This window comes from Glycine max, chromosome 3 (genome assembly GCF_000004515.6).
Source record: "Glycine max cultivar Williams 82 chromosome 3, Glycine_max_v4.0, whole genome shotgun sequence".
Lineage (NCBI taxonomy): Eukaryota > Viridiplantae > Streptophyta > Magnoliopsida > Fabales > Fabaceae > Glycine > Glycine max.
Genome location: NC_016090.4, coordinates 27,368,469 through 27,382,907, shown reverse-complemented (window position 1 = coordinate 27,382,907; position 14,439 = coordinate 27,368,469). Strand labels below are relative to the sequence as shown.

Here is a 14,439-nt window from a genome sequence, read left to right as displayed (position 1 = left end):
GGATACGATACGACACAGATACGGAGATACGACAAATTTTTAAAATTAAAGATACGATACGTCTTGGATACGTTAATAAAATATATAAAAAAGTTATATATAGTTTCGATTTTTTTTTTCTAGAACAGTTAGATTTTTCATTGGAATAGCTTCAAATTCATATTAAAAAAATCTAGATATGTCTAGCCTTAGATCCCTGACCTTGTCTACCCTAACACAGTAACCCCTACCCCATCCTACACCCCTAAGATCCCCTACCTTGTCCTGGGGTATCTTTCTACTCTAGCAAGAATCTAGATATGTCTTTTCTATTGTTTATTTAAAACAATTTCGCACAACACTTGGGTTATTTAATTGTGATTTAATTTTAAAAAATATAAAAATAATATTCGAAGAACCCGTTGTTTGTTGTACCTAAAAATTATTTCCATTTTCCCATAATTATAATAATGCATTAATGCCCTTGTCCCTTGACTTAGAATTAACAAAAACACAAACCAGAAAAGAACAAACCTCATCCATCATTTTCATTTCAAAACTTGTCTTCCACCTTTTTTTTTCATCACTACTACTCACAGATCCACCATTCCTTTCCACCTCCCTCACTCCCCTTCAAATCAGTTCACATTTTCCTTTCACACATTACTTTTACTTCTTCCACCTTTCTCTCTCTAATTTCATTCAACAAAACCATTTTTTTTTTCTCTCACTCACTCACTTCACACAATGAAGCACCCAAGGGGCTGACTTTGCCGTCCGCAACGCCTGTCGCGACACCATGGGCGCCCTTGCCACGCAGTATTTGAAGGGAGATGGCAGGGGGGTGGCGGAGGAGGTGTAGGGACAGTGGTGGGGCTGTTCGAGGCAATGGGGAAGCAGAACAAGGGGGTGCAGGCGGGGGCGGCGGTGTGCATGGCCAAGATGGTGGAGTGTGGTGGTGGCAGCGGAGGAGGGGAGGCGGTGCCGGTGGCAGCGTTTCAAAAGCTGTGTCCGAGGATCTGCAAGCTGCTCAACAGTCCCGTATCTGAGCCGTATTGGAGTCATATTGAAGCCGTGTCTAGCCTTAGGAAGCCGTATCTAAGCCGTATTTCAGCCGTATCTTGTATTTTAAAAAATAAAAAATAAAAAATAAAAATTGGATACTCCTAGGATACGTATCCGGCCGTATCCGTGGAGTATCGGTGTCGGATACGGGTGCGACACCAATAATTTTCCTTTTTTCACGTATCCGGGCTTCATAGTTTATCATTCTTCCTCTTTCTAAACCTTCATAACAGGCTCCATTTCATCATAGATGAGATAGACAGTTGTCTTCTTTACCACCAATCTATGTTCAAAAGTCACAACAATCTCCACCTTGTCTCCAGCTCCCAAATGTGATATTATGTCCCGCCAATCTTCATCGTTAAAGGAAATGACTGTGTCTCGCTTGTATATCTGGATAGTGCACTTTGTGCAATTAACAATTACGACACTAGTAAGACATTTAGTTGCCACGATTTCAGGGGTTGATACATGAACAACACACAAAGCCATTCCTTTCATGCAAAAATCTTCTGGCACTGTGAAACACACCGAGGGCCCCTCACCTGTATGGGCCAACCAGTAAGGATAATTGTCACTTGGGAGAAAAATATCCTCATGTGTTGCCAAGCCCTATAGCATGAACAAAACAAAAAGCCTACATCTGTGCAATTGTAATATATTAATGGACTTCTTCCATTATTATTTTGACATTCCAAATTACAATGGAATTTCTTAAGAAAATAACGCATTGCATAAATTAAAGCACATCTATGGTAATTAATTAACAAAGATTGGTTAATATAATTTGAATTAATTAAATTTTTAGTCCTAAATTTTTTGAAATTTGGTTTTTAGTCCCTCAAATCTCATTAAATAAATATAAATAATGGATTTAATCTTTTGTTTGAAGACTATAAAAACTGAAATTTCTAAAAGTATTAAAACCTTGACAAGTAAAACAAAAGTTTAAAAACAAAAACATTAATGGAAAAAAATTGTGGGACTTTGATTAATTAAACTTTTATTTAGGAACTAAAAATTAATCTTCTTTTAGAGAAAAAAAAATTAGTTAACTCATGTAGTTTTATTGTGTGTATATCAACAACAAATCATTAGGATGCATTATTGCTTACATAAAAAAACAAAGGTAAAGAAGAATAGTACAAAAAAAAGAAGAAAAAAACAACAATAAAAAAGGGAGAAAACGTAATTAAAAAAAGAACATTACAAAAAAAACAATGAAAAAAATGGAAGAAAACATAATTTAAAAAATAAATTGTGTGACCTATTGGACTCTTAAAAAGAGTTCATTAGGTCAAGAGAGACAACATAGTGCATAAAAGGAAAAAGAGAAAAGTCTCATAAAAATGCTCAAGAGGAGAGGGCATGGATCTCGGGGACAAAAATGAACCAATCACGTCATGCCATTTGGTCACGTCATCAGCGAAGAGAGAGGGGTCACCAAGTAACCCCTCATTCCCTCATTCTCACACGGTTCCCTCTCCTCTTTTCCTCTCCCCTTCTTATCTTCTCTTATCCAAGCTTTCTTGTGTCTTCTTTCTTTTTTTCATGATGCTGCTTCGTTCTGTGCTATTTCTTTTGTTGCAGATTTAATCACATTTTTTTTCATTTGTTATTGTGTTTTGTTTCCTTTTTTTTACATGTTCCTCATTTACCTATGTTTCTTCTTTTCTTCTTGTTTCGTGTGCGCCACCATTCCTCCAACAACACCTCCGCCACCATCGCGTCGTCACTGCCCCTATGGCTCTCTCTAATTGCCAGCCAGTGGCATCGAGAGGAGGGCGCACCACCTTCCTTGGTGGTTCCCCAGTTGTCGCATCGTTTGGAGGCTAGGTCATCTAGGTTTTCTTCAACCCTGATACTTAAATGCAGGTTGGCCGAATTGTCCTGACGCGGTTTCAACCCAACCCTAAAAAAACAACAACAACAATTGTTGTCTACACCCCTATTTTTAATACATACACCTTTTTTCATTTTGGGTCTAGCCCAATTTTGTAACATCTGAAATAAAATAGAAACATTATTTACACCCAGTTTTTAGTACATGCACACCTTATTTGTGTTAAGCCTACCCATTTTTGTAAAATATAAAATAAAATAAAATATGTTATTTTCACCTGTTTCTAATGCGTGCACTTTTTTTTTCATTTTGGGTCTTGCTCATTTTTTGCAAAATCTAAAATAAAATAGAAAACATTATTTACATCCCGTTTTTAAACACATGCATCCTTTTTTTCATTTTGGGCCTAGCCCATTTTCTTGTGAAGTGAAATAAAATTATTGATCATTACACCATGTTCCTTTATATATGCACCCTGCCACTTAGGATAGTGACTAGGCCTAGCATGTCAATACTTCGTCAGTGTTAATTAAGTCAAAGTCAACCCTATGACTTTGACAAAAAAAAAGGAAAAAGAAAAACAATTATACATATTAGTGAATAACTCTTTATTTTATTATATCTATTGTTTATTCTTCAATTTGATTTTATTTTTATTGTTGCCTTGTTATTTAGTTTATTTAATATTATATTGTAAATATCTCGTTATTCATCATTTTTTTCCCACGTTTCAATTTCGCATCCTTAATTACTAAGTGTACTCACCACTTCTATTCTACCTCTTTCTATTCCCATTTTATCTATTTGATTTCCTACCACTATGACAATTATTTATTTATTTTTGTAAATTTGCATTAGCATTTTTTAGTATATGCTTATGCTTTGTGCACTTCATGTTGGGTTTCCGACTTGCTTGGTGGTGTTTCAATAACGTGTGAGTAAATTTTGTAAATGACATGTTGGATCTCCAACTTGCTTAAGTTCAGAAAATTTACCACAAAACTAATTTTTTTCTTCTAAAATTGGTAACATTCTCAAATAAATGATCGCGTAATTCTCCTTTTCATGTTACACGCACTCTATGCTGGATCCCCGACTTGTTTAGCGATATTTCAATAAAGTGTGAGTAAATTTTGTAAGTTTCATGTTGGGTCTCCGACTTGGTTAACTTTACAAAGTTTACCACAAAACCAAAATCTTTCAAAAATAAAAAATAAAAAAATAAAATCAACCCAACACACAACCTCTTTTTCTACAAAGAACTACGTCTGATACCCTCATTGCACCCCAGGGATACGTAGGAGTGAGGACAAATCGACAAAAAAAACTAAAAAAATCAAATCATTTTAAAAAAATATATGATTTCCTTTTATAAATAAAAAATAATAATATAACAAAATATAATTCATGTTTTTAAGGGAGATAAATAATTAAAAGTCATTTTATTTTTAGCACACTCAATTAAAGGTTGTCGTCTTCATGACAGACGCATGGGATGCTAACACCTTCTCTGTGTGTAAACGACTCTTGAATTCTTTTTCACAAACCGTAGACCATTTTTTATCCTTTTTTGGTTTTTATGACATTTTTCTTAAATAAAGGTTGGTGACAACTCCTCAGGTTTTCTATTTTTTGAAAAACAATTTATTTATTTATTTATTTATTTATTATTTCACAATCCCGTCGTGGCTCACGTTTCAACAAATTGTAGGTGGCGTTGGAAGTAGAAGTTTTACCTAATCCTCCCATTCCCCATATCCCTATGATTCAAACTTTGGTGGATTGATTTTTAATAAATCTAGTCACTTTCTGTACTCGTGATTCTAATCCAATGGGAAATTCGGTGATGTACAAGACATTGTAGTGCTTTAGTAAGAACATTCTCAGAAATTGTCTTCACTAGTTTAGCTTCATTCCTTCAAGTTCAATAATAATTGTAAAACAAACAGAATAGTCATGTATTACATACCAAAGATAAATCATAAGCTTAAAATATGCTTTATATATTCAGCCTCAAATAAAAGAAGCAAGAAACTATATAATGTTAATTGATAGATTTACCTGTTGTACTCTCTTGCATGGTTGTTAAAATCGCGCTTTAACTCGTGAATCAGAAGTAGAATCGAAACCGGAGTAGACTCGTCCGATTTAGCGTAGACTCGCGAGTCTGTGATGAGTCTGCGGGTTTACAAAATTTTCGAAACGACGTCATTTTTGAAGCTAAGCTACTCCCTTACTCGCGAGTCGCGACTCCATGTTGTGCTGAAGCTGAGATACTCACCGTTGTTCTGCTTTGAAAGCCCTTGCCCCTCACTCGCATCATCATCGTTGGCCCTCAGTCATGGTCCTCGTCATTGCTGGTCCTCCGTCGTCATCGCTGCCTCGCTGGTCCTCACTCGCACTCCAAGCTTTGCTTCACGTCACCATGCTAAGGTAATTTCTCCTTTGAGTCCTCTCCTTTCATGATCTAACTCGCATCGTGGTGTTCCCTTCCCCTGCAACTGCAAGGCTTCTCATGAGCTGTTAGATGCCTCTAGTTGATTGTGCATCTTCCACTATGAGGTCTTGGGTTTTTAGTTTTTTACTGTTGACCTAATAGCAAGCATTTTAGTGATTTTTGTGTGATTCAATTTTAATTGTGCATCTTTGTTGATTGTGTGATTCGATTTTAATTGTGCATCTTCCACTGGTTGATTGTGCATCTTCCACTGCTTAGATGGATTCGGTTTTAATGATTTTTGTGTGATTATCTTTGTTCATAATCAAATACATATGTGAATTCTCTAATCGTAGGTGTTAGTAACCATAATCTTTGTTCGTAATCAAATACATATGCGATTATCTTTTGTTCAGCTAAGAAGCATTGATATGGAAGTCAGCCCACCATATATCATATGGAAAACTAAATTGTCAAAATCTTGCATACTTTCTCCTGCCTAGAATTTTCTAAGATAAGTTGAACATAAAAACCACATAGTCTGATTTAGTTATGGCTTTCATTTGAACAACTCTGGTTAGATCAAATTGTTTGCATTCACACAAACTAAAAGAAATTTTTTTTTCTTGTTATTTGCATATGATGTTTTGGGACCATTCCTTCTTGGTTTCCTAAACATGGTTGCATTAAAAGGAACAATTTACAAAGTTCATTGACTGTGGTTCTAGTAATATATAGGGGATGTGTATAGAAAAGGAACTTCTTTTTGTAACCATAATCAGCTTGTTTGCACTGGTGTTGTTATAGTTCCAGTACCAGTACATTGTACACACGCTACACATAGTGAAACATACATGTTTGATGTTTCACTTTTATTTTTTAACAAAATCAATACAAGCTGGAACACACCACAATGCAAGGCAATTTTGAAGTATGCAGAACATCTCTAGTTTCAACTCACTTGTATTTTTATTAATATATTTTTTTTATTTGAGTAAACTCTTACGATTCTACGATTCGATTCTACGAGTCGAGTTTACGAAGTCTTCACGATTCTACGTAGAATCACGAGTCTAACAACCTTGCTCTCTTGCATCCCAACCCCAAAAGTCTGTAGTTTTGCTGAGTGTGTGGCTCCACCTCAACAACACTTCTGCCGCATGGTCTCTTGAATATTTGTTTTGTGCAAGTTCTTTTAATGCTCTTCCAAAAGCACCCTTCTGATGGCGTACATCTGATGGGTCAACATCATAAAATATGGGCACAAGTACTTGGCCTTAAAATTTATTGCATTCAATGATTTTTTCAAGCTCCTCAAGACACAAAGTAGATTCAGTATAGCTTTTGGAGAAAACAACTATTTCTATTTGCGACTGTTGTATTGCATTCATCAGTTTAGATTTCACCTTCTTTACTTTGTCTTCTCCTTTGTGAGAGGTTTGAAGCTTATCCCATGCCTCCTTAGCAAATGCCGCATAAGAAATCTTCTAGAACGCATCATCATCTAATGTTTGATAGATGAGGAAGAAAACTTTCTTATCTCTATTTCTTGAATCCTTTAAAGTCTCCTTTTATGCTCCCTGGTTTTCAGTGAAACACTGCCCATATCAACTCCACATACTTCTTCCTTTCTTTCTTTTATTTTAATTTTCACTTTCTTCTTCTCCTCCTACCACCTAAGGCCTTAACCATTTTAGCAACCAAAAGCTAGCTACACAAACCTTTACCTAAGACATATTTCCAACATCTTTTTGAAAATTTTTGCAATCTCTATCTCTAGTTTCTTACTCTTGCTCACGTACTCGATGCCAATGGACTATTAAATGGATCCAATGTAAGAAAGTCTGCTAAAAGCTATTGCATTGTGGTTATTGAACTAATTCACTTGATGCAAACTAAAAGATCTAAAACAAATTAAGGCATGCAATTTGAACACACATCTTATTTCAATATTCATTTCAATCATTGACAAAATTGCAATTAAAAGCTAAAATATCACTTAAGGAACCAAAAAGTTCTGGGAAGAAAAAAAGAGGATCAACCTAGTAAATATAATCAATTAGATTGAATTGAACTTCTAAAGACTTCAAAGGCACTCGGTGGATTTTCATTGCACACTTAGCAAAATAATCAACAAAACCACAAAGGGATTTCTCACCTATGACACGAAGTGTCATTGCGGGTAAGGCAGTGGCGTAGTAGCAAACACCACAGTGGAGTGACATGGTGGAGTTCGTAAGAGTGGCGCAGTGGAATGGTAGACCCCACTACATAGTGACAGTTAGGTTAAAGGCTACTTGTGACGACAATGATGGAGAAGTGGTAGACACTACAATGACAATAATGGTGACAGAGAGAGGAAACTTTTAATGGTTCAAGAAAAAATTCAAGGGTCTTAGGTGACAGAGAAAGAGAACTTTTGAAGAAGGGGAAGGAATGACATCATATTAGAAAAAATATAACATTGACAACATAGGTTTTCAAATGTTAACAGGAAAGCGCATAATATCGATTTTATAAAAAATTGATGTTAAGATAGCACACACAACATTGATTTTAAAATAATAGATATTAACATCAGTTAACAACGACATTTCATTTACAAAAATGTTATCGCACTTATGTTAACATCAGTTTTGATTAAAATCGATGTTATATCCATATTTTGTAATAGTGAAAACAAAGCAATAAAGATGATAAAATAATTGGTAGAAAACGTTGCACGGGTAAATTTCACCAAATCCTTACTCTCATTTCACATTAATGTGTCATACATACTTCATTTAAGCTCAGGTTAAAATCAGTCAATAAAAGTTTCTTAATCCTAATTCCCTAGGTAAGAGAGCCTTAGATACATTCCCTAAGCCAAAATACCACAAAGATTTAACAAGACACTAGTTTTAAGCTTTGTGACCAAAAGATCTTTCCTAAAAAGTCTCTTGGACATTTTGTTTCAATTCAAGACAAAAAAAAAAGTGTTTTCCAGTTCCCAAAATCATTTCATAGGTGGCCAATCTACAACAAGCTTTAAGTAAAGAGACAAAATGCTATATAGAACAAAAATATGAGAAATATATAATCATTTATATCAAAAGATGCATGAGAGTTAAGAAATGATTACATTTATCCCTTACAACAAGAGAACTTAGTCACTCATGACAATAAGCGACATGGGATTATCCATGGTGGGGAAGAAGATGGATGAAGAAAACACAAAAACAGTACAAAAGTTGCAAACTGTTACAATGATGAAAGCAAAAGGGAGGGAGAATCTATCTATATTCACGGGTTAGACCTAAAAATACATAAACAACATTTCCATTTCAAGTGTAAATCCACTCAGCCATGAAATTTTGGCTTGACCATATGCCAGTTTTTATTCTTCCAGAATTTTGTTGACCAAGTTGATCCGTTTGAAGATTCAACACATCATAGTTGCTCCCCAAGATAAATTCTCCATCTTCAGACCCTTTTTTTCTAAAAAAAATATGGGATAAATTACTACAATATATAACAAAGAAATCAAAATACTAAACTTAAATTCAGAAAATAGTGGAAACAAAGCAATCTTTGTCCCAACAACCTTCTAAATCAAGGTAAGAGCAAGAAAAATGACTTAAAAACACCCTAAAAGTACATAATTTTGGCACTTTCCAAAATCCTAGACAATGACTTTGGCATGCCCAGTAAAAATTAGTTCAAAACTCTACTTTCTTGGAAAATATTTTTTTAAAATTTTGTTGAGTCGTACTAATCTCTCATTCTTTGTCACTTTCTTTTGCTCACGAGAAGGCTCCATGTCCTTTTCAATGACATCATCACAATACAAATTAGAAGGCTCCGTGTCCTTTTCAATGACATCATCACAATACAAATGTGAAGGCTCCATGTCCATTTCAATCTTTGTCATTTCCATTTCAATGGATTCATCACAAATTAAATACACAGCTGTCTTCTTGATCGCCAATCCATTCCCAAAAATAACAAAAATCTCCACCTTGTCTCCAGGTCCAAAAAATGATATTATGCCCTGCCAATCTACATCATTAAAGGAAAATAAAGTCTCTCGCTTGTGAAACTGGATGGCGCACTTTGTGTAATTAACCATTAAAACACCAATAAGAACTTCAGTAGCCATGTTTTCGAGGGTTGATAAATAAACAACACACAAAGTTACACCCTTTATGCGACAATCCTCGGGCACAGTGAAATACACTGACTGTCCCTCACCTGTATGAGCCAACCAATACGGATAATAGTCACCAGGGAGAAAAACATCAGAAGACTCACAGGTTGCCAATCCCTGTAGCATGAGAAAAATAGCTTAATCATTTATGAATTGGTACTATTCATGCAGACTTTTTCAATCTTTATTTTGTCATTCCAAATTACAAAATTAATTGGCATTTCTAAGGAAATAACAAAGTTTCCGCATAAATTAGATCATAGTTCTGGTAATTCGTTCAAACAAATTTGGTCAATAGTCTTGTGTATAAATCAATAGCTGATGAGTGATCATTAGGATGCATCTCTGTTTACGTCATAGGGGTCTTTCAACATATGTATATATACCTATTTTTATGATCAATGGGAATTGAACCAATGAGAAGCAAATTGCAGAAAGAAACTTGAAGTAAATTCCAATTTCAAGTGCTTAATATGAGCATGATCACTTGACTTGTTGAGATTAAAATAAGGTATTTTTACATGAAGCCATGTGATTATAGAAGGGAATGGTTCTAAAAGGTGAGTATTGAAGTTTCCTGGATATTTCATCAGGATTATTTCATGTTCTAATAATTAATAGCTAAAATGATTAGTGAAGGTATGTAAATGAAGATGAAGAAAGGAACCTCAGATATGCTGTTGCTGAGAGAAATGAAGACTTGCTCAAAATCTCCAATGCCAATCAAATAAGACTTCACGGAATGATTTGAACTTTGGGATGTATATGATGTTATTTCTAATTCACTAAAATTTGCACCATACACATCATCTAGAATTGTTCTTATTTGGTTAAATAGTTGAATCTCTGTCTCACATTGCACCACAACACTTCGAAAATTTGAAATTGGTGGTGCTAGATCACTCAAATTTTTATTCTGCATGTCCATGGGAATTGGAGATGATGAAGTGCCACTAAACGAGCGAATACAAGATAGGGGATTCATTTTTGGTAGCATCCAAGACCGCATGATAGAAAGATAAACATGATGTGAAAATCCTTCATATCCATAAATGGATATATACCCAATGCCTTTCGAACTTACTATTGGAAAGGGCACTTGTTTCACAGCAGTATTTTCAGCAATTAGTGTTGTCAAGGATTCCATCTGCATTATATCTTCATCCAATGTGTCAATCTTCGAACAACCAGATAGGATGAGAGTTCTCAAAGATTTCAATTTATATATCGATCTGGGGAGATTACTTAGGCTTTTACAGTCCTTCAAATTTATAAATAGAAGATTCTGGAGATCTCCAATGGATTGGTGTACCTTGAGCAAACTTGAACAATCTGTGAGAATGAGCTTTTCAAGATTTGGTAATTTTGAAAAGTCGGGGGTTTCTTTCAAGTACTTGGAGTGACTAAGATTGAGGAATTTTAGCCACTGCAAAACCTACAAGAAGATAGTTTTTTGACAAAAGATTAGAGAAGAAAATGAAAAATGACATAGTGGTAAGTGGAAATCATTACTATTCTAATTAAACTATGATTTTTAAAAGAAAATGATGTGTAATATATACCTGGGGTTCTTTCCAGACTAGTCTAAGACTACTGTGTTTTAAATCAATTGCAATTGCACCTTCCAGATAAAAGCTCTTAGGTATGTATTTTAGAGAAAATCCTTTCCAAGAGATCCATCTCAGTTGCTTAGAAAGATACCTATAATCTCCAGTGAGTTCTACATTATCAAGTTGCAACAGTCTCAATCTCTTCATTTCTGCAAAAGCATCAGCTTTGAAGCAATATCTTTTGTTTGAATGCAATTTCAGAGCCAATCCCTCAATAGCCTCTGTCCCCTGTGATGAAAAGAGCAAAGAAAAACAAATTGAGAAATTTCTATTAATTGTTAGCTCATTAGAAAGTACATGCATGAGGCTCATCCAAAACACACATGTATTGCACATGGAAAGGAAACACTTTCAAGTGCATATAAAGAATGTACTTACAGTTTTCTCTGTCAAAATTTCAACTACATCCTCATCAAACCACAAACGACTGCGCTTCCCAAGTTTCTTTCTTGAACCTTCACGAATAATCTCTCTTCCCATTTCTCGTAGCAAATTATGCATTGCAAGTTTGTTATTCTTTTCAACTTTTACAAGGCTACGCTCTATGAGAACTGTTAACCCAATATCAGCATGTAGTCCACATCCATTTAGTATGTGTGTAACATAGACCTTGTCTTTACCAATAAAGAAACAACATATGTCAAGAAATATATGTTTTTCCATATGATCATATAAATCATCAAAACTTATTCTTAATTTTTGCTGAATTTGATCATTGGGAGTCATTTTTAACCTTGACAATGCACTTTCCCACTCTGTCTCTGTCCTACTAATTAAATGAGAACCAAGGACTTCAAGAGCTAATGGTAATCCTCCACAATAAGCAACTACATCTCTTGCAAGTTCATTGAAGTCTTCTCTTGGTTTTGGTTGTCCAAAGGCATGCCAACTAAAAAGCTGAAGGGACTCATTTTCGTCCATTTCCTCAATTTCATAAACATAATCAACTTTAAGTAGGTCCAGTAGGTGTAGATCTCTAGTTGTAATGATTAATACACTTCCTTGACCAAACCATTCATGATTTCCACACAGATCTTTTAATTGGCCAAACTTATTCACATCATCAAGTACAATGAGCAACCTTTTTCCACAAAGTCTCCCCTTGATCATAGTTCTTCCCTTCCCTACACTTGTTATCTCGACCTTTGTTTTTAGCACATCTGAAAGAAGTTGTTCTTGTAAAAGAGTAACCCCTCTACCATCCGTTTCACAAACTTCTCTAACATCTTCAATGAAACTTTTATCTATGAATGAACGATGAATTCGATTGTAGATGCCTTTGGCAATGGTAGTTTTACCCAATCCTCCCATCCCCCATATCCCTACCTTACAGACTTTGGTGGACTGATTTTCAATAAATCCAATAACTTTTTCCACGCGGGATTCTAATCCAACAGGAAATTTAGTAATAGACAAGCCGTAGTCTAGTTTAGTAAGAACGAAGTTAATAATTCCCTCCACTAGTTCAGCATCATTCCTTCAAGTTCAATAATAATTACAAAACAGGCAGAATGGTCATCAATTAGGAAATAATATAGTAAGCTTCAAATAAAGTATTCATGTCTTACTCGTGATTGCTCTCATCCCAACCAGGCAAGTTTGCAGCTTTTGTGATGGCTTGGCTCCACCTCGACAACCCAGATTCCAGATGTTCTCCTGAAAATCCTTTTTGTGCAGCTGCTTTCAAGGCTTCTCCAAAATCACCCTTCTGCTGACGTACATCGGAAGGATCAACTTCGTAGAATATGGGTAAAACTCTTTGGCCACGAGTTTCGTGGCTTTCAATGATTTTTTCAAGCTCACGAAGACACAAACTAGATTCGGTATAGGTTTTGGAGAAAACAACTACTGCAATCTGAGACCCTTCTATTGCTCGGATCAGTTCTTCCGACTTCATTCCCTTCAGTAGATTCTCGTCGTCAAGGAAAGTTTTGACTTCAGCATGTAAAAGGGCAGAATGAAGATGAGAAACGAAATTCTTACGGATGTCTTCTCCCCTAAAATTGATGAACACATCGTACATCCATTGGGTTTTGGATTTTGAGAAGGGTGATGAAGAAGACGCGAATTCCATCAAAGGAGTTGATCGAAGATTTGAGGTCAACTGTTACAAGAAAAACCAATAATGCAAAATACAGATAGATGATATTTAGTCTCCGCACCTTGGCTACATTGTTGATAATCACCTAAATAATGGAGTTATCTACGTGCAAACTATACCACCGGTGAGGAACAAAAACTTACCTGTAATAACAGGTTACTAACCGGAAGAAAAAAATAATAAAAAATTAAAACAACACAAAACATCAATAAAATAAAAAGATAAATTATACTATAATGAAACAAGTTTATCAGGTTACAAGTTTGAGACTAGAGAAGGGAAACTTGTTTAACCAGTATTCTTTTAAATACATCTCGTTTTTTTCTTTGAAAAAACTTTTTTTTTTTATTTCTAATTTCATCAGTTTATCCTTGTCATCATCATTCCACATCTGCATTGGCCTCCCTCAACACTCTTCTCGTCGGTAACTTTAACCACTGCCGTAGTGCACAAATCTCTCCTTCCTTGTCACCAATTATGCCCTCCACGATGAGAGAGATGAATTTCGAATTGAGCTTGTTGGCAACATTTGATTCCAATAGAACATTTGAATTGGTATTCATAATGTTGAGTTTGGAAGTAAAGGTGTTAGTTAGATTTTCGAAAGGAAGATGAATTCAAAGAAAAAGAAGATGATAAGATTAATAAGAAGGGGTTTGACATCGTAGTTGAATATAACATTTAAAAAAGAAATTATTTATTTAAATTTGAAGAAGATGAAAAAAAGTTAAAGAAAAAAGAGGTAAAGGAAAAAGGATTTACAAATTTGTGGGATAGGTTTTTAACCCCTAAAAATCACTACTCACATAACCATCAATAGAAGAGTGTGTGATGCAAGCTGCACAAACCTATATGAGTTAAAAAGTAACACGAATTTTTATTTTTAGAAGACTAATAAAAGATTCAAAATTTTGTAAGAATGGATTCTAAACATTTCAATATTTATAACGATAAAAAATATATTATATCATATAATTTAATTTTTTTAAAATGCCATATAGGTTTGGATTCGTGCAAGTTTAGCTTCAAGCCAAAAACAAACCCATCTTACCTTTTACAAGGACGAAAAAGCATACCATACATAAATTTTGCAAGGACGGATTTCAAATTTTTTTCATATTTATAGGCATGAAAAACATGTTTCAGCCATAAGAAAAAATAAGATGCTTATGTAGGAGAGTGTTGGAAAGATAAATTATAAATAATACGTTAAGTTGT

The 14,439-nt window shown here is 34.8% G+C and overlaps 1 protein-coding gene across 4 annotated transcripts; it reads right to left on the bottom strand.

Moving 5' to 3' along the window:
• Positions 1–8,377: 8,377 nt before the first annotated feature.
• Positions 8,378–13,308, bottom strand: LOC100527480 (TIR-NBS-LRR type disease resistance-like protein). Of its 4 annotated transcripts, XM_006576137.4 has the most exons (6): positions 12,689–13,307; positions 11,499–12,597; positions 11,073–11,348; positions 10,178–10,945; positions 9,555–9,627; positions 8,388–8,801 (listed from the first exon to the last, which is right to left on the bottom strand). In XM_006576137.4, exons 1-6 carry the CDS (start codon positions 13,192–13,194, stop codon positions 8,746–8,748), a joined length of 2,778 nt encoding a protein of 925 aa, XP_006576200.1. In that variant the 5' UTR covers positions 13,195–13,307; the 3' UTR covers positions 8,388–8,745. The 4 variants fall into 4 exon arrangements, with proteins under 4 accessions (NP_001236628.2, XP_006576200.1, XP_006576198.1 ...); XM_006576135.4 differs by having other exon boundaries at positions 8,388–9,627; positions 12,689–13,304; XM_026127682.2 differs by lacking the exons at positions 8,388–8,801; positions 9,555–9,627 and having other exon boundaries at positions 10,703–10,945; positions 11,212–11,348; positions 12,689–13,308.
• Between the last annotated feature and the right edge of the window lie 1,131 nt (positions 13,309–14,439).